At 55.6% G+C, this 27,894-nt stretch overlaps 4 protein-coding genes and 1 long non-coding RNA gene across 5 annotated transcripts in view; 4 read left to right on the top strand and 1 right to left on the bottom strand.

Moving 5' to 3' along the window:
* The window catches only part of LOC145529707 (uncharacterized), a 1,704,434-nt gene that overhangs the window by 882,124 nt on the left and 794,416 nt on the right, over positions 1 to 27,894 (bottom strand). The window contains exons 102-105 of the long non-coding RNA XR_014071296.1: positions 27,362 to 27,473; positions 19,725 to 19,836; positions 12,079 to 12,190; positions 4,437 to 4,548 (exon numbers count right to left, since the gene is read on the bottom strand). This is a non-coding gene — a long non-coding RNA (uncharacterized LOC145529707). The remainder of the gene's footprint in view (positions 1 to 4,436; positions 4,549 to 12,078; positions 12,191 to 19,724; positions 19,837 to 27,361; positions 27,474 to 27,894) is intronic.
* LOC145529661 (uncharacterized) lies at positions 591 to 2,398 on the top strand. The gene is made up of 3 exons (XM_081550260.1): positions 591 to 783; positions 1,183 to 1,495; positions 1,746 to 2,398. The coding sequence occupies exons 1-3, from the start codon at positions 649 to 651 to the stop codon at positions 2,372 to 2,374; spliced, it is 1,077 nt and encodes a 358-aa protein (XP_081406386.1). The 5' UTR covers positions 591 to 648; the 3' UTR covers positions 2,375 to 2,398.
* LOC145529626 (uncharacterized) lies at positions 8,224 to 10,038 on the top strand. Its single transcript, XM_081550220.1, has 3 exons — positions 8,224 to 8,423; positions 8,823 to 9,135; positions 9,386 to 10,038. The coding sequence occupies exons 1-3, from the start codon at positions 8,289 to 8,291 to the stop codon at positions 10,012 to 10,014; spliced, it is 1,077 nt and encodes a 358-aa protein (XP_081406346.1). The 5' UTR covers positions 8,224 to 8,288; the 3' UTR covers positions 10,015 to 10,038.
* Positions 15,877 to 17,681, top strand: LOC145529639 (uncharacterized). Its single transcript, XM_081550236.1, has 3 exons — positions 15,877 to 16,069; positions 16,469 to 16,781; positions 17,032 to 17,681. The coding sequence occupies exons 1-3, from the start codon at positions 15,935 to 15,937 to the stop codon at positions 17,658 to 17,660; spliced, it is 1,077 nt and encodes a 358-aa protein (XP_081406362.1). The 5' UTR covers positions 15,877 to 15,934; the 3' UTR covers positions 17,661 to 17,681.
* Positions 23,537 to 25,321, top strand: LOC145529653 (uncharacterized). The gene is made up of 3 exons (XM_081550251.1): positions 23,537 to 23,706; positions 24,106 to 24,418; positions 24,669 to 25,321. Exons 1-3 carry the CDS (start codon positions 23,572 to 23,574, stop codon positions 25,295 to 25,297), a joined length of 1,077 nt encoding a protein of 358 aa, XP_081406377.1. The 5' UTR covers positions 23,537 to 23,571; the 3' UTR covers positions 25,298 to 25,321.

Here is a 27,894-nt window from a genome sequence, read left to right as displayed (position 1 = left end):
CTTTTCTATAAGAGAGGGAGACCTTCGAGTCTTCCTTTCGGGCCTCCAACTTGGATGTGGGGTCTCAAAACAGTCAGGAGGGGCAGTGCCTTTTCCTGGGTACCACGGCGCATCCAGGCCTCGTTCTGCCCCATTCTGTGCTGTGTCAGCCCTGGATGGAGTCTTTCTTTCTGAAGTCTCAGCGCACAAGCTCCACGTGATATCGGCCCCAGGTGGAGAGGCATGGAGCTGCTCGTAGGCCGACAGACCTAGGAAACAGATGGGAGAATGACCCCCACTCTGCAGATGGAGAGACTGGGGAAACCCTGAGGGGCATATGCTTGTCCAGGGCCACACCACTTATGACAAGAAGGAGCCTGGTCTGAGAGCAGCGGGGTCCTCGGAGCTCAGGCCCTGGCTGCACCCAGGCCTCCCCAGGGCTGTGGGCTGGGCTGTGTGGCTGTCAATGTGCCTGCACATGGCCTAAGGGGGGTGGTCGAGCAGTCAGAAACCCAGAGATTCCCTTGGGAAGTTTTGGGGAAGGGACCTCAGCACGAACCCCAGGAAATGATGTCACCTGCCAGCAACAGAACCCAACAGAACCCGCAACCCGGGTATCCAGGCCTCCAGAGCGGAGAGGAGCCCCCAGCCAGATCTCTTGCTGCCAGGATGTTCTGCTGTTTGCCCCTGCCCAGAGGCCGGGGCCTCAGGAGAGCTCACAGGCAGTGTGCGTGGGCACCCTGTCGACGTTGGCTCAGGGCACCCCCGAGAGGCCTCTGGCCCTCTGCCCGGAGAAACAGAAAGGTAACACGGGGAGCCCCAGGCCGGGCCAGGCCACCTCTCCCATGCCACCCGGAAACACCGGGTCCTTTGCCTGTGTGTGTGGATGCGGGTTTCTCGGGGTGTGTCTCCCTCAAGGAAGCCCAGGCGGATGTGGGGTCAGAAGCCTGTGGACAAGTTGTGTCCACACCCCAGGGGAGATCAGGCTGGCTGGGATGGGAACAGTGCGGGCAGGGCCGGCCGCCCAGGCTGACCTCACACCCTCAGGTGGGTCTCTTTCCTCCCGGGTGGGGATCTGAGCAGACACACGTCTCTGACCCTTCTGGGAAGAGAAGTTCGAGCAGGCAGAAGCAGCGGCTCCACTGGCCAGGCCCAGCTCGGAAAACTCCCAGCACGGCTGGCTGACGGTCACTGTCGTTGCAGAGCTTCCCACGTGATGAGGCCGAGGACGGGGACACCCCGTCCACCTCCCGGAGGGAGGGGTCGGAGCACCAACCCCCCGCCCGTGAGGCCCAGTGCAGGCTCCAGGTGAGCGTGCCCACGGAGGCATCAGCCCCACCGGGGGCGAAGCGGAGGCGGGGAAGGCCTGCTGCCGAGACACCGCCCAGGATACACCCGGCGGCCCAGTCTGAGGCTGCCACGGAGCTCAGCACACCCGGCTCCGACCCAGAGTCCCGAGAACCCCGGCCTCTGAGGCAGCAGGAGGACCTGGAGCCCAGCACGCCAGAGCACAGAGGTAAGGACGCTGGGGCTGGTGCACGGGAGTGTGTGGGGAGGGGGTGCTGAGCTACACAGGGACGAGTCCCCGAAAGATGCTGCTGGGCCTGCAGCAAGCGCTGGCCTCACACCCCCACCCCCATCTTGCACACTTCAGTCCCAAAAGACATCCAACCCTGGGTATTCTTTCGGAATCTCTTGGAAGCTTTCTGTCCCGGGATACGCACATGCCAAGGCTGGTCTGTGGGCAAACTTTGCTTCTCCCCCAGCTCTCGCACTGGCCTCCAACTGGAACCAGGCTCCACTTCCCAGACCTGTGCCTACAGAGGTGGTGGCTCCAGGTGCAGGACCCAGGGATCCACCGAGGGCAGATGGAGAACCGAGCCTTGCCCTCGCAGAGACACCAGGCCAGCTGGGTACTGGCCAGCACACCGGGCAGATCGGATTTCCGTGCCTGCAGGACCCCCAGCCCCAGGCACTGATGTCCCACCCCCTCAGCCAGAACCTCCACCTCCACGTGCACCTGTACCTGCTCGGGCTTTGGCAGGAGAACCCGAGGCAGAGGAGGAGTCACCGCCTCGGCAGGGAGAGCCTGCCCTGGCTCCCGCGCAACACCCAGACGCCGACGATGACTCACCCGCCCCTGCAGGAAGAACGAGCCCCCGCTCTGGACAGAGACCCAGAGCCCTTGCCGGAAACACCATGTCCAGGGGAGCAGTCGGCTCTGCAGCCTCCATCCCTGTCTGCTCTCCGTGGACGCCGGCAACTCGGTCTGCCCCCAGGGGACATGGAGTTCCTTTCCCCTGAGCTGCTTTGCATTTGGTTTGTTTCCACCTTTCTGGTGATGTTTTACTTTTTGTATGGTTTCGTCTATTTTTGTTGGTTAAGTTGGGATTAGTAAACTTTTTCATCATTGTTGCAATTTGGGACACTGTTGTGCAACTCTGGTGATACTGTTACCATCACCACTCTGTAGTTTCAGACCCGTTCGATCTTTATGCCCCACCCGCCAACAAAGCCTGGGTTCAAGGCAAGCAGGCCCTGTTCATCCCTCCCCCCGATCCTGACCACAATTTCATCTTTTCTTTCTGCATTCCTTCCTATATTCTTGGTGTCCCCAATCAATGACTCTCAGTGAGATGACTGAAGGAGTTTTTTTCGGACTCTCCACCTACTGTAAGACTCCATTGGAGAGTTCTCATTTTTATGTCATTTGAACTAGCCTTTGATAGCTGAAAGGACGGTGTACGTCCTTTCAAGATATCATGTGCCAAACGAAGCCCTTTTGGCAAATGCCATCATTATCTCCAGTCAGGCATTGCTGTTTGAAGGGTGACATCTCAGCCAGAAGGCAGAGGCTGAGCTCCTCTTGTTGCACCAGCTCCCAAAAGAAGCCAAGAAAGGGAGCTGGAACAACAAACCACCCCAACGCCCAGGAAAGCGTTCTTCATGACAGAAGGCTAGCAAATGACCCAACAACCTTGTGGCCCAGAACCCCTCTAGAAAAATCACTGTTCCATACAAAAGAGAAACACATGGGAAGTTCCAAGGAGAGGCAATGCCCATGGCCAGTGTACTTTAGAGACGGCCTGACCGCTCCGGGGAAGACACGCACCGACGGAACCCCTTGGGAAACAGCAGTGAGAGTCCTCACCGTCGTAAGGGTTTCCTCTGGGGACAACCTGCCCTGGGCACCACATGAGGGAGCAGACCGGCTTCTCTTCCTCTGCCCCCACACCACTCACTCATGAAGGCAGCTCAGGTGTTCTCATGCCCTGCCTGCCTGCCTGCCTGCCTGGCTCATCCGTGAGCTGTGACCACCTCCAGGGCAGGACTCCACCTTCTCCTCTCTGTGTACCGTGAATCTGCACACAGTGGGCTTTCAGAACCTTAGGAGACTTGAGCCATTCCCACTCGAGCCAGAACCCTCCCCAGGAAGGAAAACAGCTGTGGAGTCATTTTGGCCCCAGCACTGGTTCCCAAACCCTGGCGGCTCCTACAGCCTCTACGGTGTGAAGAGGGAGGTCCCTTTTGACAGAGCTTTCCGGCTGTCAGATCGAAGCTGTTGTTTCACTGTCAGCTGTGTCTCTGCCGTTGCAGCCAGGTGGGCCACGCTGCTCCAAAGGAGCTCACAAGCTGAGTTGCAAGGGAGGTATTGAGAGGACAGGGATGGCTACAACGTGCTGCAAACTGAGTGAGGGTCCCCACAATCCTCAGCAAAGGTCTGTGGTGTGCAAGTGGGGAGTAGAGGGCCCCCAAGTTCCAAAGGAAGGGAGGTACTCGGGAGATAAAGCCCTTGGCTGCTGTGGTAGCAGCTGCAGATGGCAGCTCGTCCACAGTGCACTTCGAATGAGGTCATATGAGCGGGACTCTGGAAAGGGCTCCGAAATCCAGAGAAAGGGGTCAGGGTATGTGGGAATCCGGCGGGGGTGGGGGGTGGATGAAGGAAGGTGTCCTTCCTCTCTCCAGTGCAATTTGGTTTGGTGAGTCTCAAAGCTACCAGATGGCACTTCCCAAGTCAGGCCCCCGCAGGAATCAGGGTGGGCTGCGTGCCTCGGCCCCTGCCACAGGGACAAGCCACACCAGTGGCCTCCCTGAGCTCAAATGGCCGGATCTGGGGGTTCCGTCTGGGTGCACACCTCCTTGCTGTGGCCAAGTTCCCCCCTTCTCTGAGCACCAGCTTCATCATCCTCTCGAATGAGGACATCGATTGCTACCTTGGCACGTTACTCTCTTCATCCTGTGAAGACTCATTAGGCTTATCCTACAATTACTAGCTGGCCCGAAGAGATATCTCCTGAATCCAGATTAAGCTGGAGTCTCCCAGGCTCATCTGGCATGTCTTCCCTGAAGTCTGCCAAAACCCACACCCTTGCATTTCCAGGGACTCCCCTTAGCCGGCTGGGCAGAAAACCCAGCATGGTTCAAACAAGCTGACAGACAAGCGGGAGAGGACTCACGGGCAGACGGCCTCCGTCAGGTCTCGGGTGGAGCTCTGGGACCACAGCAGCAATGGGCCATCCCAGCCCCTGGGCTCAGCAGCGCCCTCATTCTCAGGCCGGCGGCTCTGCCCTGAGGGGAGCAGGAAGGTCACCAACTGCCGCAGGCGGACCTCAAGCCCCTCCCACTGCTGGAGCCTGACCTCCCCCGGCCCCACCCCTTCCCCTACCCCAGCAGGACGAGAGCTCGTCTTCCCCTGGCTTCCAACGTGAGGCCCGGCCCTGGGCCCCGATTGGGCACTGCCCCAGTCCGGAGCCAATCACAGTGGCCAGGGAGGTGGAACGCACCGATTGGCCAGGGCCAGGTCATGTGCCCATGCTCCCCAGGAAACTCAAATATTACCAAGATTCCCTAACAAACCAATGAACAAAATTATCCACTAAAGGCAAACCGTACTTTTTAATGAGGCCGATGTCACAGAAAAAAAAAAAAAATGCTTCACAATGAACTGCTCAAGGAAGCTGCTAAATAAACTTTCAGAAAAGTTAAGTAGTTTTTTTTTTTTTTTAATAGGGTGACGGAGAGCTATACCTTTCCCATCTATGTGAATTTAGGTTTAAACTAGATTTCCCTTGGCTATTATATACGACAAAAAAACCCCACATCACCCCCTTTCACTCCCCCCACCCCCCAAAAGTGTTTTAGTCTATTGAGTTTTTGTGTCCTCAGTTGTGTCTGATTCACGGCAACTCACGAACTCTACACAGCCAGGCTCTTCCGTCCATGGAATTCAGGGCAATTTTTTTCTGTCACAGTAAATGCCCACCCTGGGTGATCCAAAGGCAAGGGCTCAGAGGCTCCTGAGAGTCTAACTCCTTTCAGCCGAGCACAGAGCTGGCTCCTCACTGGGATGCCTGTGGCCTGGGGCTCCCAGAGGGGAGAGCAGCACTCGCCCCACCGTGTGGTCACTGCTGGAAGTGCAGGCTGCTCCTCACTCCCCCTTGACAGTGTCCCTGAGGGCAGAACAGTGGGAATCTACTCAAGGTGGAAATGCAAACTCCCATGCAACCAAACTTCCCACAAGGTCTCCAAAACCACTCAGGAACAGGGAATTGGAAACTGCAGGGCATGACATGAATGGAGATGGAGACTTGACACCTTACACCGAGTTCACTTCCAGTTATCCCTAGACAAAGTTTCCATGAAAACTTGTCACAAATCTAGAAGAACAATGAGCAGAAACCGGACACGTGCTTTGAGTCTTCACACACAAAACTAAAAGGCAGTCCACAAAACAACCCAGAGAATACAGTGGACTTTGCAAAATCAAAGATATCTACTGTGGGAAAGACCTCATTACAAAAGCAAAAGACAGGTCATACATCGCGAGACGAATGAGTGGAAACACAAAGCTTCTCAAGGATGTGTCTCCAAACAGACAAAGAACACCAACACAACAAGCCTGTGAAAACTAGGGAAAGGTCTGAAGGGACACCAGACTGAGGAAGACACACACAGAGTATCCCGGATGATGTCCAGCACGGAGGGCCTGAAGAAACAACAGTCTAGTTGCACTCCCTCAGGCCTGTGTGACCCTGGATGAGGCCTCTGTTTCCCGGTGGCTCTGAGAGATGGACAGGGAGGAAGGGGAAGAGAAATCACTTGCATTTCTAATACTCACAGCAAAGTCTTCCAATGAGAAGGGAATTATCACCCCCACTGACAATGCCATGCACTGAAGTGATACCCACGAGTCCATCTAACCCAGAAGGGAAGGAAGGACCTGTTCTCACAAAACGGCGAGAGATGGAAGAAGGAAGATCAAGCCCACACCAATCACTGGAAAGAGAAGCTGTGCTCAGGGCTTGAAAGAATTCCTATTGGGAAAATGATGTCACAGCCCCACAAGGCAATCCACAGCTTGGATGCTATTCCTCCCAAAATGCCAATGCATTGTCGCACCGAACAAAGAATTGCAAAAGGGGTTACGGAAACAGAAAAGAGCCTAAATTGTCAATACAATCCGACGAAAAAGCCCCGATACGGACATCCAAGGTTGTGTGAAAGGAAATTAGACGACCAAACTAGGATCCTCAGGAGCGTATCGGAGAAGGCGATGGCGACCCACGCCAGTACTCTTGCCTGGAAAATGCCCTGGACGGAGGAGCCTGGTAGGCTGCAGGCCATGGGGTCGCGCAGAGTCAGACACGACTGAAGTGACTTAGCCGCAGCGGCAGCAGCAGGACAGTATGCTATTGGGAATACAACAACACACACAGATCCAGATCGATGGAATAAAGTTGAGGGTCCAGAAACAAACCCCGGCATCCATGGTCAACTCATCTCTGACACAGAAGGGGAGAATATCCAAATGGGAACAAGAAAGCCTCTTCAATAAATGGCCATGGGAAAACCAGACAGCTACATCTGAAGAACGCTATTGGTTTTGATCTCACACCACCTCAATATCGGGGAAAAACCTCACCCTAAAGACTGATGTCTTGAGATAGCTAGAAAGAAGCGTAGGTCAAAGGCTCCTTAACATCAGAGTCTCCTTGCCATTTGCTGGGCGGAGGTAGAAATGGGTCTCTTCAAGTAAGGGAAAGAGGGAAACGAAGTACACCAATGGGTTTCCATCCAATGGAACCTCTTCACAACAGAGAAGCTAAGCATTCACAGATGCAAAAGATAGGAAACGGAACATGAGAGACTCCTTGCAAGTGGTGTATCTGAGAAGGGGTTCATATGGAAAGAGACGAAGAATGCACAGCACTCAGATTCCAAGAAACACCACCACCACCCTTGACCCTTCCCCCATGACCAACTCCGACCTAAAGCCTTTCTCTCCCTCTAACCCATCCCTAAAACATAACCCTCATCTAATCATATACATGTGCATTCCTAGCATCCATCCATCCACACACAAGAGAGAAAGAGGAAGACACAGACTGAATCGAGAAAGGAAAAGAGAGGGACACAGCCAGAGAGAGACACGGAACCAAAGAGAGGAAAGGAGTCGATGGTCCAGACTTTTCATCAATCTGTCTCGAAGGTAGAAGCAATGACAGCGCCCATCCACCCCAGAAGGGGGAAAAGGACGGAAGGTTTGGAGAGGAAAAGACAAGAACGCAGGGAGCCATTAGAAGCTCAGCCACCCGCAGAAGCCGAGCTGGGACACTTGAACAGAATCTCAATGGAAACAGAGGACCAGAAAGTTGGCTACTCTTTTCTATAAGAGAGGGAGACCTTCGAGTCTTCCTTTCGGGCCTCCAACTTGGATGTGGGGTCTCAAAACAGTCAGGAGGGGCAGTGCCTTTTCCTGGGTACCACGGCGCATCCAGGCCTCGTTCTGCCCCATTCTGTGCTGTGTCAGCCCTGGATGGAGTCTTTCTTTCTGAAGTCTCAGCGCACAAGCTCCACGTGATATCGGCCCCAGGTGGAGAGGCATGGAGCTGCTCGTAGGCCGACAGACCTAGGAAACAGATGGGAGAATGACCCCCACTCTGCAGATGGAGAGACTGGGGAAACCCTGAGGGGCATATGCTTGTCCAGGGCCACACCACTTATGACAAGAAGGAGCCTGGTCTGAGAGCAGCGGGGTCCTCGGAGCTCAGGCCCTGGCTGCACCCAGGCCTCCCCAGGGCTGTGGGCTGGGCTGTGTGGCTGTCAATGTGCCTGCACATGGCCTAAGGGGGGTGGTCGAGCAGTCAGAAACCCAGAGATTCCCTTGGGAAGTTTTGGGGAAGGGACCTCAGCACGAACCCCAGGAAATGATGTCACCTGCCGGCAACAGAACCCAACAGAACCCGCAACCCGGGTATCCAGGCCTCCAGAGCGGAGAGGAGCCCCCAGCCAGATCTCTTGCTGCCAGGATGTTCTGCTGTTTGCCCCTGCCCAGAGGCCGGGGCCTCAGGAGAGCTCACAGGCAGTGTGCGTGGGCACCCTGTCGACGTTGGCTCAGGGCACCCCCGAGAGGCCTCTGGCCCTCTGCCCGGAGAAACAGAAAGGTAACACGGGGAGCCCCAGGCCCCGCCAGGCCACCTCTCCCATGCCACCCGGAAACACCGGGTCCTTTGCCTGTGTGTGTGGATGCGGGTTTCTCGGGGTGTGTCTCCCTCAAGGAAGCCCAGGCGGATGTGGGGTCAGAAGCCTGCGGACAAGTTGTGTCCACACCCCAGGGGAGATCAGGCTGGCTGGGATGGGAACAGTGCGGGCAGGGCCGGCCGCCCAGGCTGACCTCACACCCTCAGGTGGGTCTCTTTCCTCCCGGGTGGGGATCTGAGCAGACACACGTCTCTGACCCTTCTGGGAAGAGAAGTTCGAGCAGGCAGAAGCAGCGGCTCCACTGGCCAGGCCCAGCTCGGAAAACTCCCAGCACGGCTGGCTGACGGTCACTGTCGTTGCAGAGCTTCCCACGTGATGAGGCCGAGGACGGGGACACCCCGTCCACCTCCCGGAGGGAGGGGTCGGAGCACCAACCCCCCGCCCGTGAGGCCCAGTGCAGGCTCCAGGTGAGCGTGCCCACGGAGGCATCAGCCCCACCGGGGGCGAAGCGGAGGCGGGGAAGGCCTGCTGCCGAGACACCGCCCAGGATACACCCGGCGGCCCAGTCTGAGGCTGCCACGGAGCTCAGCACACCCGGCTCCGACCCAGAGTCCCGAGAACCCCGGCCTCTGAGGCAGCAGGAGGACCTGGAGCCCAGCACGCCAGAGCACAGAGGTAAGGACGCTGGGGCTGGTGCACGGGAGTGTGTGGGGAGGGGGTGCTGAGCTACACAGGGACGAGTCCCCGAAAGATGCTGCTGGGCCTGCAGCAAGCGCTGGCCTCACACCCCCACCCCCATCTTGCACACTTCAGTCCCAAAAGACATCCAACCCTGGGTATTCTTTCGGAATCTCTTGGAAGCTTTCTGTCCCGGGATACGCACATGCCAAGGCTGGTCTGTGGGCAAACTTTGCTTCTCCCCCAGCTCTCGCACTGGCCTCCAACTGGAACCAGGCTCCACTTCCCAGACCTGTGCCTACAGAGGTGGTGGCTCCAGGTGCAGGACCCAGGGATCCACCGAGGGCAGATGGAGAACCGAGCCTTGCCCTCGCAGAGACACCAGGCCAGCTGGGTACTGGCCAGCACACCGGGCAGATCGGATTTCCGTGCCTGCAGGACCCCCAGCCCCAGGCACTGATGTCCCACCCCCTCAGCCAGAACCTCCACCTCCACGTGCACCTGTACCTGCTCGGGCTTTGGCAGGAGAACCCGAGGCAGAGGAGGAGTCACCGCCTCGGCAGGGAGAGCCTGCCCTGGCTCCCGCGCAACACCCAGACGCCGACGATGACTCACCCGCCCCTGCAGGAAGAACGAGCCCCCGCTCTGGACAGAGACCCAGAGCCCTTGCCGGAAACACCATGTCCAGGGGAGCGGTCGGCTCTGCAGCCTCCATCCCTGTCTGCTCACCGTGGACGCCGGCAACTCGGTCTGCCCCCAGGGGACATGGAGTTCCTTTCCCCTGAGCTGCTTTGCATTTGGTTTGTTTCCACCTTTCTGGTGATGTTTTACTTTTTGTATGGTTTCGTCTATTTTTGTTGGTTAAGTTGGGATTAGTAAACTTTTTCATCATTGTTGCAATTTGGGACACTGTTGTGTAACTCTGGTGATACTGTGTTACCATCACCACTCTGTAGTTTCAGACCCGTTCGATCTTTATGCCCCACCCGCCAACAAAGCCTGGGTTCAAGGCAAGCAGGCCCTGTTCATCCCTCCCCCCGATCCTGACCACAATTTCATCTTTTCTTTCTGCATTCCTTCCTATATTCTTGGTGTCCCCAATCAATGACTCTCAGTGAGATGACTGAAGGAGTTTTTTTCGGACTCTCCACCTACTGTAAGACTCCATTGGAGAGTTCTCATTTTTATGTCATTTGAACTAGCCTTTGATAGCTGAAAGGACGGTGTACGTCCTTTCAAGATATCATGTGCCAAACGAAGCCCTTTTGGCAAATGCCATCATTATCTCCAGGCAGGCATTGCTGTTTGAAGGGTGACATCTCAGCCAGAAGGCAGAGGCTGAGCTCCTCTTGTTGCACCAGCTCCCAAAAGAAGCCAAGAAAGGGAGCTGGAACAACAAACCACCCCAACGCCCAGGAAAGCGTTCTTCACGACAGAAGGCTAGCAAATGACCCAACAACCTTGTGGCCCAGAACCCCTCTAGAAAAATCACTGTTCCATACAAAAGAGAAACACATGGGAAGTTCCAAGGAGAGGCAATGCCCATGGCCAGTGTACTTTAGAGACGGCCTGACCGCTCCGGGGAAGACACGCACCGACGGAACCCCTTGGGAAACAGCAGTGAGAGTCCTCACCGTCGTAAGGGTTTCCTCTGGGGACAACCTGCCCTGGGCACCACATGAGGGAGCAGACCGGCTTCTCTTCCTCTGCCCCCACACCACTCACTCATGAAGGCAGCTCAGGTGTTCTCATGCCCTGCCTGCCTGCCTGCCTGCCTGGCTCATCCGTGAGCTGTGACCACCTCCAGGGCAGGACTCCACCTTCTCCTCTCTGTGTACCGTGAATCTGCACACAGTGGGCTTTCAGAACCTTAGGAGACTTGAGCCATTCCCACTCGAGCCAGAACCCTCCCCAGGAAGGAAAACAGCTGTGGAGTCATTTTGGCCCCAGCACTGGTTCCCAAACCCTGGCGGCTCCTACAGCCTCTACGGTGTGAAGAGGGAGGTCCCTTTTGACAGAGCTTTCCGGCTGTCAGATCGAAGCTGTTGTTTCACTGTCAGCTGTGTCTCTGCCGTTGCAGCCAGGTGGGCCACGCTGCTCCAAAGGAGCTCACAAGCTGAGTTGCAAGGGAGGTATTGAGAGGACAGGGATGGCTACAACGTGCTGCAAACTGAGTGAGGGTCCCCACAATCCTCAGCAAAGGTCTGTGGTGTGCAAGTGGGGAGTAGAGGGCCCCCAAGTTCCAAAGGAAGGGAGGTACTCGGGAGATAAAGCCCTTGGCTGCTGTGGTAGCAGCTGCAGATGGCAGCTCGTCCACAGTGCACTTCGAATGAGGTCATATGAGCGGGACTCTGGAAATGGCACCGAAATCCAGAGAAAGGGGTCAGGGTATGTGGGAATCCGGCGGGGGTGGGGGGTGGATGAAGGAAGGTGTCCTTCCTCTCTCCAGTGCAATTTGGTTTGGTGAGTCTCAAAGCTACCAGATGGCACTTCCCAAGTCAGGCCCCCGCAGGAATCAGGGTGGGCTGCGTGCCTCGGCCCCTGCCACAGGGACAAGCCACACCAGTGGCCACCCTGAGCTCAAATGGCCGGATCTGGGGATTCCGTCTGGGTGCACACCTCCTTGCTGTGGCCAAGTTCCCCCCTTCTCTGAGCACCAGCTTCATCATCCTCTCGAATGAGGACATCGATTGCTACCTTGGCACGTTACTCTCTTCATCCTGTGAAGACTCATTAGGCTTATCCTACAATTACTAGCTGGCCCGAAGAGATATCTCCTGAATCCAGATTAAGCTGGAGTCTCCCAGGCTCATCTGGCATGTCTTCCCTGAAGTCTGCCAAAACCCACACCCTTGCATTTCCAGGGATTCCCCTTAGCCGGCTGGGCAGAAAACCCAGCATGGTTCAAACAAGCTGACAGACAAGCGGGAGAGGACTCACGGGCAGACGGCCTCCGTCAGGTCTCGGGTGGAGCTCTGGGACCACAGCAGCAACGGGCCATCCCAGCCCCTGGGCTCAGCAGCGCCCTCATTCTCAGGCCGGCGGCTCTGCCCTGAGGGGAGCAGGAAGGTCACCAACTGCCGCAGGCGGACCTCAAGCCCCTCCCACTGCTGGAGCCTGACCTCCCCCGGCCCCACCCCTTCCCCTACCCCAGCAGGACGAGAGCTCGTCTTCCCCTGGCTTCCAACGTGAGGCCCGGCCCTGGGCCCCGATTGGGCACTGCCCCAGTCCGGAGCCAATCACAGTGGCCAGGGAGATGGAACGCACCGATTGGCCAGGGCCAGGTCATGTGACCATGCTCCCCAGGAAACTCAAATATTACCAAGATTCCCTAACAAACCAATGAACAAAATTATCCAGTAAAGGCAAACCGTACTTTTTAATGAGGCCGATGTGACAGAAAAAAAAAAAAAAAAAATGCTTCACAATGAACTGCTCAAGGAAGCTACTAAATAAACTTTCAGAAAAGTTAAGTAGTTTTTTTTTTTTTTTAATAGGGTGACGGAGAGCTATACCTTTCCCATCTATGTGAATTTAGGTTTAAACTAGATTTCCCTTGGCTATTATATACGACAAAAAAACCCCACATCACCCCCTTTCACTCCCCCCACCCCCCAAAAGTGTTTTAGTCTATTGAGTTTTTGTGTCCTCAGTTGTGTCTGATTCACGGCAACTCACGAACTCTACACAGCCAGGCTCTTCCGTCCATGGAATTCAGGGCAATTTTTTTCTGTCACAGTAAATGCCCACCCTGGGTGATCCAAAGGCAAGGGCTCAGAGGCTCCTGAGAGTCTAACTCCTTTCAGCCGAGCACAGAGCTGGCTCCTCACTGGGATGCCTGTGGCCTGGGGCTCCCAGAGGGGAGAGCAGCACTCGCCCCACCGTGTGGTCACTGCTGGAAGTGCAGGCTGCTCCTCACTCCCCCTTGACAGTGTCCCTGAGGGCAGAACAGTGGGAATCTACTCAAGGTGGAAATGCAAACTCCCATGCAACCAAACTTCCCACAAGGTCTCCAAAACCACTCAGGAACAGGGAATTGGAAACTGCAGGGCATGACATGAATGGAGATGGAGACTTGACACCTTACACCGAGTTCACTTCCAGTTATCCCTAGACAAAGTTTCCATGAAAACTTGTCACAAATCTAGAAGAACAATGAGCAGAAACCGGACACGTGCTTTGAGTCTTCACACACAAAACTAAAAGGCAGTCCACAAAACAACCCAGAGAATACAGTGGACTTTGCAAAATCAAAGATATCTACTGTGGGAAAGACCTCATTACAAAAGCAAAAGACAGGTCATACATCGCGAGACGAATGAGTGGAAACACAAAGCTTCTCAAGGATGTGTCTCCAAACAGACAAAGAACACCAACACAACAAGCCTGTGAAAACTAGGGAAAGGTCTGAAGGGACACCAGACTGAGGAAGACACACACAGAGTATCCCGGATGATGTCCAGCACGGAGGGCCTGAAGAAACAACAGTCTAGTTGCACTCCCTCAGGCCTGTGTGACCCTGGATGAGGCCTCTGTTTCCCGGTGGCTCTGAGAGATGGACAGGGAGGAAGGGGAAGAGAAATCACTTGCATTTCTAATACTCACAGCAAAGTCTTCCAATGAGAAGGGAATTATCACCCCCACTGACAATGCCATGCACTGAAGTGATACCCACGAGTCCATCTAACCCAGAAGGGAAGGAAGGACCTGTTCTCACAAAACGGCGAGAGATGGAAGAAGGAAGATCAAGCCCACACCAATCACTGGAAAGAGAAGCTGTGCTCAGGGCTTGAAAGAATTCCTATTGGGAAAATGATGTCACAGCCCCACAAGGCAATCCACAGCTTGGATGCTATTCCTCCCAAAATGCCAATGCATTGTCGCACCGAACAAAGAACTGCAAAAGGGGTTACGGAAACAGAAAAGAGCCTAAATTGTCAATACAATCCGACGAAAAAGCCCCGATACGGACATCCAAGGTTGTGTGAAAGGAAATTAGACGACCAAACTAGGATCCTCAGGAGCGTATCGGAGAAGGCGATGGCGACCCACGCCAGTACTCTTGCCTGGAAAATGCCCTGGACGGAGGAGCCTGGTAGGCTGCAGGCCATGGGGTCGCGCAGAGCCAGACACGACTGAAGTGACTTAGCCGCAGCGGCAGCAGCAGGACAGTATGCTATTGGGAATACAACAACACACACAGATCCAGATCGATGGAATAAAGTTGAGGGTCCAGAAACAAACCCCGGCATCCATGGCAAACTCATCTCTGACACAGAAGGGGAGAATATCCAAATGGGAACAAGAAAGCCTCTTCAATAAATGGCCATGGGAAAACCAGACAGCTACATCTGAAGAACGCTATTGGTTTTGATCTCACACCACCTCAATATCGGGGAAAAACCTCACCCTAAAGACTGATGTCATGAGATAGCTAGAAAGAAGCGTAGGTCAAAGGCTCCTTAACATCAGAGTCTCCTTGCCATTTGCTGGGCGGAGGTAGAAATGGGTCTCTTCAAGTAAGGGAAAGAGGGAAACGAAGTACACCAATGGGTTTCCATCCAATGGAACCTCTTCACAACAGAGAAGCTAAGCATTCACAGATGCAAAAGATAGGAAACGGAACATGAGAGACTCCTTGCAAGTGGTGTATCTGAGAAGGGGTTCATATGGAAAGAGACGAAGAATGCACAGCACTCAGATTCCAAGAAACACCACCACCACCCTTGACCCTTCCCCCATGACCAACTCCGACCTAAAGCCTTTCTCTCCCTCTAACCCATCCCTAAAACATAACCCTCATCTAATCATATACATGTGCATTCCTAGCATCCATCCATCCACACACGAGAGAGAAAGAGGAAGACACAGACTGAATCGAGAAAGGAAAAGAGAGGGACACAGCCAGAGAGAGACACGGAACCAAAGAGAGGAAAGGAGTCGATGGTCCAGACTTTTCATCAATCTGTCTCGAAGGTAGAAGCAATGACAGCGCCCATCCACCCCAGAAGGGGGAAAAGGACGGAAGGTTTGGAGAGGAAAAGACAAGAACGCAGGGAGCCATTAGAAGCTCAGCCACCCGCAGAAGCCGAGCTGGGACACTTGAACAGAATCTCAATGGAAACAGAGGACCAGAAAGTTGGCTACTCTTTTCTATAAGAGAGGGAGACCTTCGAGTCTTCCTTTCGGGCCTCCAACTTGGATGTGGGGTCTCAAAACAGTCAGGAGGGGCAGTGCCTTTTCCTGGGTACCACGGCACATCCAGGCCTCGTTCTGCCCCATTCTGTGCTGTGTCAGCCCTGGATGGAGTCTTTCTTTCTGAAGTCTCAGCGCACAAGCTCCACGTGATATCGGCCCCAGGTGGAGAGGCATGGAGCTGCTCGTAGGCCGACAGACCTAGGAAACAGATGGGAGAATGACCCCCACTCTGCAGATGGAGAGACTGGGGAAACCCTGAGGGGCATATGCTTGTCCAGGGCCACACCACTTATGACAAGAAGGAGCCTGGTCTGAGAGCAGCGGGGTCCTCGGAGCTCAGGCCCTGGCTGCACCCAGGCCTCCCCAGGGCTGTGGGCTGGGCTGTGTGGCTGTCAATGTGCCTGCACATGGCCTAAGGGGGGTGGTCGAGCAGTCAGAAACCCAGAGATTCCCTTGGGAAGTTTTGGGGAAGGGACCTCAGCACGAACCCCAGGAAATGATGTCACCTGCCGGCAACAGAACCCAACAGAACCCGCAACCCGGGTATCCAGGCCTCCAGAGCGGAGAGGAGCCCCCAGCCAGATCTCTTGCTGCCAGGATGTTCTGCTGTTTGCCCCTGCCCAGAGGCCGGGGCCTCAGGAGAGCTCACAGGCAGTGTGCGTGGGCACCCTGTCGACGTTGGCTCAGGGCACCCCCGAGAGGCCTCTGGCCCTCTGCCCAGAGAAACAGAAAGGTAACACGGGGAGCCCCAGGCCGGGCCAGGCCACCTCTCCCATGCCACCCGGAAACACCGGGTCCTTTGCCTGTGTGTGTGGATGCGGGTTTCTCGGGGTGTGTCTCCCTCAAGGAAGCCCAGGCGGATGTGGGGTCAGAAGCCTGCGGACAAGTTGTGTCCACACCCCAGGGGAGATCAGGCTGGCTGGGATGGGAACAGTGCGGGCAGGGCCGGCCGCCCAGGCTGACCTCACACCCTCAGGTGGGTCTCTTTCTTCCCGGGTGGGGATCTGAGCAGACACACGTCTCTGACCCTTCTGGGAAGAGAAGTTCGAGCAGGCAGAAGCAGCGGCTCCACTGGCCAGGCCCAGCTCGGAAAACTCCCAGCACGGCTGGCTGACGGTCACTGTCGTTGCAGAGCTTCCCACGTGATGAGGCCGAGGACGGGGACACCCCGTCCACCTCCCGGAGGGAGGGGTCGGAGCACCAACCCCCCGCCCGTGAGGCCCAGTGCAGGCTCCAGGTGAGCGTGCCCACGGAGGCATCAGCCCCACCGGGGGCGAAGCGGAGGCGGGGAAGGCCTGCTGCCGAGACACCGCCCAGGATACACCCGGCGGCCCAGTCTGAGGCTGCCACGGAGCTCAGCACACCCGGCTCCGACCCAGAGTCCCGAGAACCCCGGCCTCTGAGGCAGCAGGAGGACCTGGAGCCCAGCACGCCAGAGCACAGAGGTAAGGACGCTGGGGCTGGTGCACGGGAGTGTGTGGGGAGGGGGTGCTGAGCTACACAGGGATGAGTCCCCGAAAGATGCTGCTGGGCCTGCAGCAAGCACTGGCCTCACACCCCCACCCCCATCTTGCACACTTCAGTCCCAAAAGACATCCAACCCTGGGTATTCTTTCGGAATCTCTTGGAAGCTTTCTGTCCCGGGATACGCACATGCCAAGGCTGGTCTGTGGGCAAACTTTGCTTCTCCCCCAGCTCTAGCACTGGCCTCCAACTGGAACCAGGCTCCACTTCCCAGACCTGTGCCTACAGAGGTGGTGGCTCCAGGTGCAGGACCCAGGGATCCACCGAGGGCAGATGGAGAACCGAGCCTTGCCCTCGCAGAGACACCAGGCCAGCTGGGTACTGGCCAGCACACCGGGCAGATCGGATTTCCGTGCCTGCAGGACCCCCAGCCCCAGGCACTGATGTCCCACCCCCTCAGCCAGAACCTCCACCTCCACGTGCACCTGTACCTGCTCGGGCTTTGGCAGGAGAACCCGAGGCAGAGGAGGAGTCACCGCCTCGGCAGGGAGAGCCTGCCCTGGCTCCCGCGCAACACCCAGACGCCGACGATGACTCACCCGCCCCTGCAGGAAGAACGAGCCCCCGCTCTGGACAGAGACCCAGAGCCCTTGCCGGAAACACCATGTCCAGGGGAGCGGTCGGCTCTGCAGCCTCCATCCCTGTCTGCTCACCGTGGACGCCGGCAACTCGGTCTGCCCCCAGGGGACATGGAGTTCCTTTCCCCTGAGCTGCTTTGCATTTGGTTTGTTTCCACCTTTCTGGTGATGTTTTACTTTTTGTATGGTTTCGTCTATTTTTGTTGGTTAAGTTGGGATTAGTAAACTTTTTCATCATTGTTGCAATTTGGGACACTGTTGTGTAACTCTGGTGATACTGTGTTACCATCATCACTCTGTAGTTTCAGACCCGTTCGATCTTTATGCCCCACCCGCCAACAAAGCCTGGGTTCAAGGCAAGCAGGCCCTGTTCATCCCTCCCCCCGATCCTGACCACAATTTCATCTTTTCTTTCTGCATTCCTTCCTATATTCTTGGTGTCCCCAATCAATGACTCTCAGTGAAATGACTGAAGGAGTTTTTTTCGGACTCTCCACCTACTGTAAGACTCCATTGGAGAGTTCTCATTTTTATGTCATTTGAACTAGCCTTTGATAGCTGAAAGGACGGTGTACGTCCTTTCAAGATATCATGTGCCAAACGAAGCCCTTTTGGCAAATGCCATCATTATCTCCAGGCAGGCATTGCTGTTTGAAGGGTGACATCTCAGCCAGAAGGCAGAGGCTGAGCTCCTCTTGTTGCACCAGCTCCCAAAAGAAGCCAAGAAAGGGAGCTGGAACAACAAACCACCCCAACGCCCAGGAAAGCGTTCTTCACGACAGAAGGCTAGCAAATGACCCAACAACCTTGTGGCCCAGAACCCCTCTAGAAAAATCACTGTTCCATACAAAAGAGAAACACATGGGAAGTTCCAAGGAGAGGCAATGCCCATGGCCAGTGTACTTTAGAGACGGCCTGACCGCTCCGGGGAAGACACGCACCGACGGAACCCCTTGGGAAACAGCAGTGAGAGTCCTCACCGTCGTAAGGGTTTCCTCTGGGGACAACCTGCCCTGGGCACCACATGAGGGAGCAGACCGGCTTCTCTTCCTCTGCCCCCACACCACTCACTCATGAAGGCAGCTCAGGTGTTCTCATGCCCTGCCTGCCTGCCTGCCTGCCTGGCTCATCCATGAGCTGTGACCACCTCCAGGGCAGGACTCCACCTTCTCCTCTCTGTGTAACGTGAATCTGCACACAGTGGGCTTTCAGAACCTTAGGAGACTTGAGCCATTCCCACTCGAGCCAGAACCCTCCCCAGGAAGGAAAACAGCTGTGGAGTCATTTTGGCCCCAGCACTGGTTCCCAAACCCTGGCGGCTCCTACAGCCTCTACGGTGTGAAGAGGGAGGCCCCTTTTGACAGAGCTTTCCGGCTGTCAGATCGAAGCTGTTGTTTCACTGTCAGCTGTGTCTCTGCCGTTGCAGCCAGGTGGGCCCCGCTGCTCCAAAGGAGCTCACAAGCTGAGTTGCAAGGGAGGTATTGAGAGGACAGGGATGGCTACAACGTGCTGCAAACTGAGTGAGGGTCCCCACAATCCTCAGCAAAGGTCTGTGGTGTGCAAGTGGGGAGTAGAGGGCCCCCAAGTTCCAAAGGAAGGGAGGTACTCGGGAGATAAAGCCCTTGGCTGCTGTGGTAGCAGCTGCAGATGGCAGCTCGTCCACAGTGCACTTCGAATGAGGTCATATGAGCGGGACTCTGGAAATGGCTCCGAAATCCAGAGAAAGGGGTCAGGGTATGTGGGAATCCGGCGGGGGTGGGGGGTGGATGAAGGAAGGTGTCCTTCCTCTCTCCAGTGCAATTTGGTTTGGTGAGTCTCAAAGCTACCAGATGGCACTTCCCAAGTCAGGCCCCCGCAGGAATCAGGGTGGGCTGCGTGCCTCGGCCCCTGCCACAGGGACAAGCCACACCAGTGGCCTCCCTGAGCTCAAATGGCCGGATCTGGGGGTTCCGTCTGGGTGCACACCTCCTTGCTGTGGCCAAGTTCCCCCCTTCTCTGAGCACCAGCTTCATCATCCTCTCGAATGAGGACATCGATTGCTACCTTGGCACGTTACTCTCTTCATCCTGTGAAGACTCATTAGGCTTATCCTACAATTACTAGCTGGCCCGAAGAGATATCTCCTGAATCCAGATTAAGCTGGAGTCTCCCAGGCTCATCTGGCATGTCTTCCCTGAAGTCTGCCAAAACCCACACCCTTGCATTTCCAGGGATTCCCCTTAGCCGGCTGGGCAGAAAACCCAGCATGGTTCAAACAAGCTGACAGACAAGCGGGAGAGGACTCACGGGCAGACGGCCTCCGTCAGTTCTCGGGTGGAGCTCTGGGACCACAGCAGCAACGGGCCATCCCAGCCCCTGGGCTCAGCAGCGCCCTCATTCTCAGGCCGGCGGCTCTGCCCTGAGGGGAGCAGGAAGGTCACCAACTGCCGCAGGCGGACCTCAAGCCCCTCCCACTGCTGGAGCCTGACCTCCCCCGGCCCCACCCCTTCCCCTACCCCAGCAGGACGAGAGCTCGTCTTCCCCTGGCTTCCAACGTGAGGCCCGGCCCTGGGCCCCGATTGGGCACTGCCCCAGTCCGGAGCCAATCACAGTGGCCAGGGAGGTGGAACGCACCGATTGGCCAGGGCCAGGTCATGTGACCATGCTCCCCAGGAAACTCAAATATTACCAAGATTCCCTAACAAACCAATGAACAAAATTATCCAGTAAAGGCAAACCGTACTTTTTAATGAGGCCGATGTCACAGAAAAAAAAAAAAAATGCTTCACAATGAACTGCTCAAGGAAGCTACTAAATAAACTTTCAGAAAAGTTAAGTAGTTTTTTTTTTTTTTAATAGGGTGACGGAGAGCTATACCTTTCCCATCTATGTGAATTTAGGTTTAAACTAGATTTCCCTTGGCTATTATATACGACAAAAAAACCCCACATCACCCCCTTTCACTCCCCCACCCCCCAAAAGTGTTTTAGTCTATTGAGTTTTTGTGTCCTCAGTTGTGTCTGATTCACGGCAACTCACGAACTCTACACAGCCAGGCTCTTCCGTCCATGGAATTCAGGGCAATTTTTTTCTGTCACAGTAAATGCCCACCCTGGGTGATCCAAAGGCAAGGGCTCAGAGGCTCCTGAGAGACTAACTCCTTTCAGCCGAGCACAGAGCTGGCTCCTCACTGGGATGCCTGTGGCCTGGGGCTCCCAGAGGGGAGAGCAGCACTCGCCCCACCGTGTGCTCACTGCTGGAAATGCAGGCTGCTCCTCACTCCCCCTTGACAGTGTCCCTGAGGGCAGAACAGTGGGAATCTACTCAAGGTGGAAATGCAAACTCCCATGCAACCAAACTTCCCACAAGGTCTCCAAAACCACTCAGGAACAGGGAATTGGAAACTGCAGGGCATGACATGAATGGAGATGGAGACTTGACACCTTACACCGAGTTCACTTCCAGTTATCCCTAGACAAAGTTTCCATGAAAACTTGTCACAAATCTAGAAGAACAATGAGCAGAAACCGGACACGTGCTTTGAGTCTTCACACACAAAACTAAAAGGCAGTCCACAAAACAACCCAGAGAATACAGTGGACTTTGCAAAATCAAAGATATCTACTGTGGGAAAGACCTCATTACAAAAGCAAAAGACAGGTCATACATCGCGAGACGAATGAGTGGAAACACAAAGCTTCTCAAGGATGTGTCTCCAAACAGACAAAGAACACCAACACAACAAGCCTGTGAAAACTAGGGAAAGGTCTGAAGGGACACCAGACTGAGGAAGACACACACAGAGTATCCCGGATGATGTCCAGCACGGAGGGCCTGAAGAAACAACAGTCTAGTTGCACTCCCTCAGGCCTGTGTGACCCTGGATGAGGCCTCTGTTTCCCGGTGGCTCTGAGAGATGGACAGGGAGGAAGGGGAAGAGAAATCACTTGCATTTCTAATACTCACAGCAAAGTCTTCCAATGAGAAGGGAATTATCACCCCCACTGACAATGCCATTCACTGAAGTGATACCCACGAGTCCATCTAACCCAGAAGGGAAGGAAGGACCTGTTCTCACAAAACGGCGAGAGATGGAAGAAGGAAGATCAAGCCCACACCAATCACTGGAAAGAGAAGCTGTGCTCAGGGCTTGAAAGAATTCCTATTGGGAAAATGATGTCACAGCCCCACAAGGCAATCCACAGCTTGGACGCTATTCCTCCCAAAATGCCAATGCATTGTCGCACTGAACAAAGAATTGCAAAAGGGGTTACGGAAACAGAAAAGAGCCTAAATTGTCAATACAATCCGACGAAAAAGCCCCGATACGGACATCCAAGGTTGTGTGAAAGGAAATTAGACGACCAAACTAGGATCCTCAGGAGCGTATCGGAGAAGGCGATGGCGACCCACGCCAGTACTCTTGCCTGGAAAATGCCCTGGACGGAGTAGCCTGGTAGGCTGCAGGCCATGGGGTCGCGCAGAGTCAGACACGACTGAAGTGACTTAGCCGCAGCGGCAGCAGCAGGACAGTATCCTATTGGGAATGCAACACACACAGATCCAGATCGATGGAATAAAGTTGAGGGTCCAGAAACAAACCCCGGCATCCATGGTCAACTCATCTCTGACACAGAAGGGGAGAATATCCAAATGCGAACAAGAAAGCCTCTTCAATAAATGGCCATGGGAAAACCAGACAGCTACATCTGAAGAACGCTATTGGTTTTGATCTCACACCACCTCAATATCGGGGAAAAACCTCACCCTAAAGACTGATGTCATGAGATAGCTAGAAAGAAGCGTAGGTCAAAGGCTCCTTAACATCAGAGTCTCCTTGCCATTTGCTGGGCGGAGGTAGAAATGGGTCTCTTCAAGTAAGGGAAAGAGGGAAACGAAGTACACCAATGGGTTTCCATCCAATGGAACCTCTTCACAACAGAGAAGCTAAGCATTCACAGATGCAAAAGATAGGAAACGGAACATGAGAGACTCCTTGCAAGTGGTGTATCTGAGAAGGGGTTCATATGGAAGGAGACTAAGAATGCACAGCACTCAGATTCCAAGAAACACCACCACCACCCTTGACCCTTCCCCCATGACCAACTCCGACCTAAAGCCTTTCTCTCCCTCTAACCCATCCCTAAAACATAACCCTCATCTAATCATATACATGTGCATTCCTAGCATCCATCCATCCACACACGAGAGAGAAAGAGGAAGACACAGACTGAATCGAGAAAGGAAAAGAGAGGGACACAGCCAGAGAGAGACACGGAACCAAAGAGAGGAAAGGAGTCGATGGTCCAGACTTTTCATCAATCTGTCTCGAAGGTAGAAGCAATGACAGCGCCCATCCACCCCAGAAGGGGGAAAAGGACGGAAGGTTTGGAGAGGAAAAGACAAGAACGCAGGGAGCCATTAGAAGCTCAGCCACCCGCAGAAGCCGAGCTGGGACACTTGAACAGAATCTCAATGGAAACAGAGGACCAGAAAGTTGGCTACTCTTTTCTATAAGAGAGGGAGACCTTCGAGTCTTCCTTTCGGGCCTCCAACTTGGATGTGGGGTCTCAAAACAGTCAGGAGGGGCAGTGCCTTTTCCTGGGTACCACGGCGCATCCAGGCCTCGTTCTGCCCCATTCTGTGCTGTGTCAGCCCTGGATGGAGTCTTTCTTTCTGAAGTCTCAGCGCACAAGCTCCACGTGATATCGGCCCCAGGTGGAGAGGCATGGAGCTGCTCGTAGGCCGACAGACCTAGGAAACAGATGGGAGAATGACCCCCACTCTGCAGATGGAGAGACTGGGGAAACCCTGAGGGGCATATGCTTGTCCAGGGCCACACCACTTATGAGAAGAAGGAGCCTGGTCTGAGAGCAGCGGGGTCCTCGGAGCTCAGGCCCTGGCTGCACCCAGGCCTCCCCAGGGCTGTGGGCTGGGCTGTGTGGCTGTCAATGTGCCTGCACATGGCCTAAAGGGGGTGGTCGAGCAGTCAGAAACCCAGAGATTCCCTTGGGAAGTTTTGGGGAAGGGACCTCAGCACGAACCCCAGGAAATGATGTCACCTGCCGGCAACAGAACCCAACAGAACCCGCAACCCGGGTATCCAGGCCTCCAGAGCGGAGAGGAGCCCCCAGCCAGATCTCTTGCTGCCAGGATGTTCTGCTGTTTGCCCCTGCCCAGAGGCCGGGGCCTCAGGAGAGCTCACAGGCAGTGTGCGTGGGCACCCTGTCGACGTTGGCTCAGGGCACCCCCGAGAGGCCTCTGGCCCTCTGCCCGGAGAAACAGAAAGGTAACACGGGGAGCCCCAGGCCGGGCCAGGCCACCTCTCCCATGCCACCCGGAAACACCGGGTCCTTTGCCTGTGTGTGTGGATGCGGGTTTCTCGGGGTGTGTCTCCCTCAAGGAAGCCCAGGCGGATGTGGGGTCAGAAGCCTGCAGACAAGTTGTGTCCACACCCCAGGGGAGATCAGGCTGGCTGGGATGGGAACAGTGCGGGCAGGGCCGGCCGCCCAGGCTGACCTCACACCCTCAGGTGGGTCTCTTTCCTCCCGGGTGGGGATCTGAGCAGACACACGTCTCTGACCCTTCTGGGAAGAGAAGTTCGAGCAGGCAGAAGCAGCGGCTCCACTGGCCAGGCCCAGCTCGGAAAACTCCCAGCACGGCTGGCTGACGGTCACTGTCGTTGCAGAGCTTCCCACGTGATGAGGCCGAGGACGGGGACACCCCGTCCACCTCCCGGAGGGAGGGGTCGGAGCACCAACCCCCCGCCCGTGAGGCCCAGTGCAGGCTCCAGGTGAGCGTGCCCACGGAGGCATCAGCCCCACCGGGGGCGAAGCGGAGGCGGGGAAGGCCTGCTGCCGAGACACCGCCCAGGATACACCCGGCGGCCCAGTCTGAGGCTGCCACGGAGCTCAGCACACCCGGCTCCGACCCAGAGTCCCGAGAACCCCGGCCTCTGAGGCAGCAGGAGGACCTGGAGCCCAGCACGCCAGAGCACAGAGGTAAGGACGCTGGGGCTGGTGCACGGGAGTGTGTGGGGAGGGGGTGCTGAGCTACACAGGGACGAGTCCCGGAAAGATGCTGCTGGGCCTGCAGCAAGCGCTGGCCTCACACCCCCACCCCCATCTTGCACACTTCAGTCCCAAAAGACATCCAACCCTGGGTATTCTTTCGGAATCTATTGGAAGCTTTCTGTCCCGAGATACGCACATGCCAAGGCTGGTCTGTGGGCAAACTTTGCTTCTCCCCCAGCTCTAGCACTGGCCTCCAACTGGAACCAGGCTCCACTTCCCAGACCTGTGCCTACAGAAGTGGTGGCTCCAGGTGCAGGACCCAGGGATCCACTGAGGGCAGATGGAGAACCGAGCCTTGCCCTCGCAGAGACACCAGGCCAGCTGGGTACTGGCCAGCACACCGGGCAGATCGGATTTCCGTGCCTGCAGGACCCCCAGCCCCAGGCACTGATGTCCCACCCCCTCAGCCAGAACCTCCACCTCCACGTGCACCTGTACCTGCTCGGGCTTTGGCAGGAGAACCCGAGGCAGAGGAGGAGTCACCGCCTCGGCAGGGAGAGCCTGCCCTGGCTCCCGCGCAACACCCAGACGCCGACGATGACTCACCCGCCCCTGCAGGAAGAACGAGCCCCCGCTCTGGACAGAGACCCAGAGCCCTTGCCGGAAACACCATGTCCAGGGGAGCGGTCGGCTCTGCAGCCTCCATCCCTGTCTGCTCACCGTGGACGCCGGCAACTCGGTCTGCCCCCAGGGGACATGGAGTTCCTTTCCCCTGAGCTGCTTTGCATTTGGTTTGTTTCCACCTTTCTGGTGATGTTTTACTTTTTGTATGGTTTCGTCTATTTTTGTTGGTTAAGTTGGGATTAGTAAACTTTTTCATCATTGTTGCAATTTGGGACACTGTTGTGTAACTCTGGTGATACTGTGTTACCATCACCACTCTGTAGTTTCAGACCCGTTCGATCTTTATGCCCCACCCGCCAACAAAGCCTGGGTTCAAGGCAAGCAGGCCCTGTTCATCCCTCCCCACGATCCTGACCACAATTTCATCTTTTCTTTCTGCATTCCTTCCTATATTCTTGGTGTCCCCAATCAATGACTCTCAGTGAGATGACTGAAGGAGTTTTTTTCGGACTCTCCACCTACTGTAAGACTCCATTGGAGAGTTCTCATTTTTATGTCATTTGAACTAGCCTTTGATAGCTGAAAGGACGGTGTACGTCCTTTCAAGATATCATGTGCCAAACGAAGCCCTTTTGGCAAATGCCATCATTATCTCCAGGCAGGCATTGCTGTTTGAAGGGTGACATCTCAGCCAGAAGGCAGAGGCTGAGCTCCTCTTGTTGCACCAGCTCCCAAAAGAAGCCAAGAAAGGGAGCTGGAACAACAAACCACCCCAACGCCCAGGAAAGCGTTCTTCACGACAGAAGGCTAGCAAATGACCCAACAACCTTGTGGCCCAGAACCCCTCTAGAAAAATCACTGTTCCATACAAAAGAGAAACACATGGGAAGTTCCAAGGAGAGGCAATGCCCATGGCCAGTGTACTTTAGAGACGGCCTGACCGCTCCGGGGAAGACACGCACCGACGGAACCCCTTGGGAAACAGCAGTGAGAGTCCTCACCGTCGTAAGGGTTTCCTCTGGGGACAACCTGCCCTGGGCACCACATGAGGGAGCAAACCGGCTTCTCTTCCTCTGCCCCCACACCACTCACTCATGAAGGCAGCTCAGGTGTTCTCATGCCCTGCCTGCCTGCCTGCCTGCCTGGCTCATCCGTGAGCTGTGACCACCTCCAGGGCAGGACTCCACCTTCTCCTCTCTGTGTACCGTGAATCTGCACACAGTGGGCTTTCAGAACCTTAGGAGACTTGAGCCATTCCCACTCGAGCCAGAACCCTCCCCAGGAAGGAAAACAGCTGTGGAGTCATTTTGGCCCCAGCACTGGTTCCCAAACCCTGGCGGCTCCTACAGCCTCTACGGTGTGAAGAGGGAGGTCCCTTTTGACAGAGCTTTCCGGCTGTCAGATCGAAGCTGTTGTTTCACTGTCAGCTGTGTCTCTGCCGTTGCAGCCAGGTGGGCCACGCTGCTCCAAAGGAGCTCACAAGCTGAGTTGCAAGGGAGGTATTGAGAGGACAGGGATGGCTACAACGTGCTGCAAACTGAGTGAGGGTCCCCACAATCCTCAGCAAAGGTCTGTGGTGTGCAAGTGGGGAGTAGAGGGCCCCCAAGTTCCAAAGGAAGGGAGGTACTCGGGAGATAAAGCCCTTGGCTGCTGTGGTAGCAGCTGCAGATGGCAGCTCGTCCACAGTGCACTTCGAATGAGGTCATATGAGCGGGACTCTGGAAATGGCTCCGAAATCCAGAGAAAGGGGTCAGGGTATGTGGGAATCCGGCGGGGGTGGGGGGTGGATGAAGGAAGGTGTCCTTCCTCTCTCCAGTGCAATTTGGTTTGGTGAGTCTCAAAGCTACCAGATGGCACTTCCCAAGTCAGGCCCCCGCAGGAATCAGGGTGGGCTGCGTGCCTCGGCCCCTGCCACAGGGACAAGCCACACCAGTGGCCTCCCTGAGCTCAAATGGCCGGATCTGGGGGTTCCGTCTGGGTGCACACCTCCTTGCTGTGGCCAAGTTCCCCCCTTCTCTGAGCACCAGCTTCATCATCCTCTCGAATGAGGACATCGATTGCTACCTTGGCACGTTACTCTCTTCATCCTGTGAAGACTCATTAGGCTTATCCTACAATTACTAGCTGGCCCGAAGAGACATCTCCTGAATCCAGATTAAGCTGGAGTCTCCCAGGCTCATCTGGCATGTCTTCCCTGAAGTCTGCCAAAACCCACACCCTTGCATTTCCAGGGACTCCCCTTAGCCGGCTGGGCAGAAAACCCAGCATGGTTCAAACAAGCTGACAGACAAGCGGGAGAGGACTCACGGGCAGACGGCCTCCGTCAGTTCTCGGGTGGAGCTCTGGGACCACAGCAGCAACGGGCCATCCCAGCCCCTGGGCTCAGCAGCGCCCTCATTCTCAGGCCGGCGGCTCTGCCCTGAGGGGAGCAGGAAGGTCACCAACTGCCGCAGGCGGACCTCAAGCCCCTCCCACTGCTGGAGCCTGACCTCCCCCGGCCCCACCCCTTCCCCTACCCCAGCAGGACGAGAGCTCGTCTTCCCCTGGCTTCCAACGTGAGGCCCGGCCCTGGGCCCCGATTGGGCACTGCCCGAGTCCGGAGCCAATCACAGTGGCCAGGGAGGTGGAACGCACCGATTGGCCAGGGCCAGGTCATGTGACCATGCTCCCCAGGAAACTCAAATATTACCAAGATTCCCTAACAAACCAATGAACAAAATTATCCAGTAAAGGCAAACCGTACTTTTTAATGAGGCCGATGTCACAGAAAAAAAAAAAATGCTTCACAATGAACTGCTCAAGGAAGCTACTAAATAAACTTTCAGAAAAGTTAAGTAGTT

Source organism: Giraffa tippelskirchi, chromosome 12 (assembly GCF_054371585.1).
Source record: "Giraffa tippelskirchi isolate mGirTip1 chromosome 12, T2T-mGirTip1v1.2.pri, whole genome shotgun sequence".
Taxonomy (NCBI): Eukaryota; Metazoa; Chordata; class Mammalia; order Artiodactyla; family Giraffidae; genus Giraffa; species Giraffa tippelskirchi.
The sequence above is the reverse complement of the archived record's forward strand: the minus strand, read 5'-3'. Positions and strand labels throughout refer to the sequence as shown.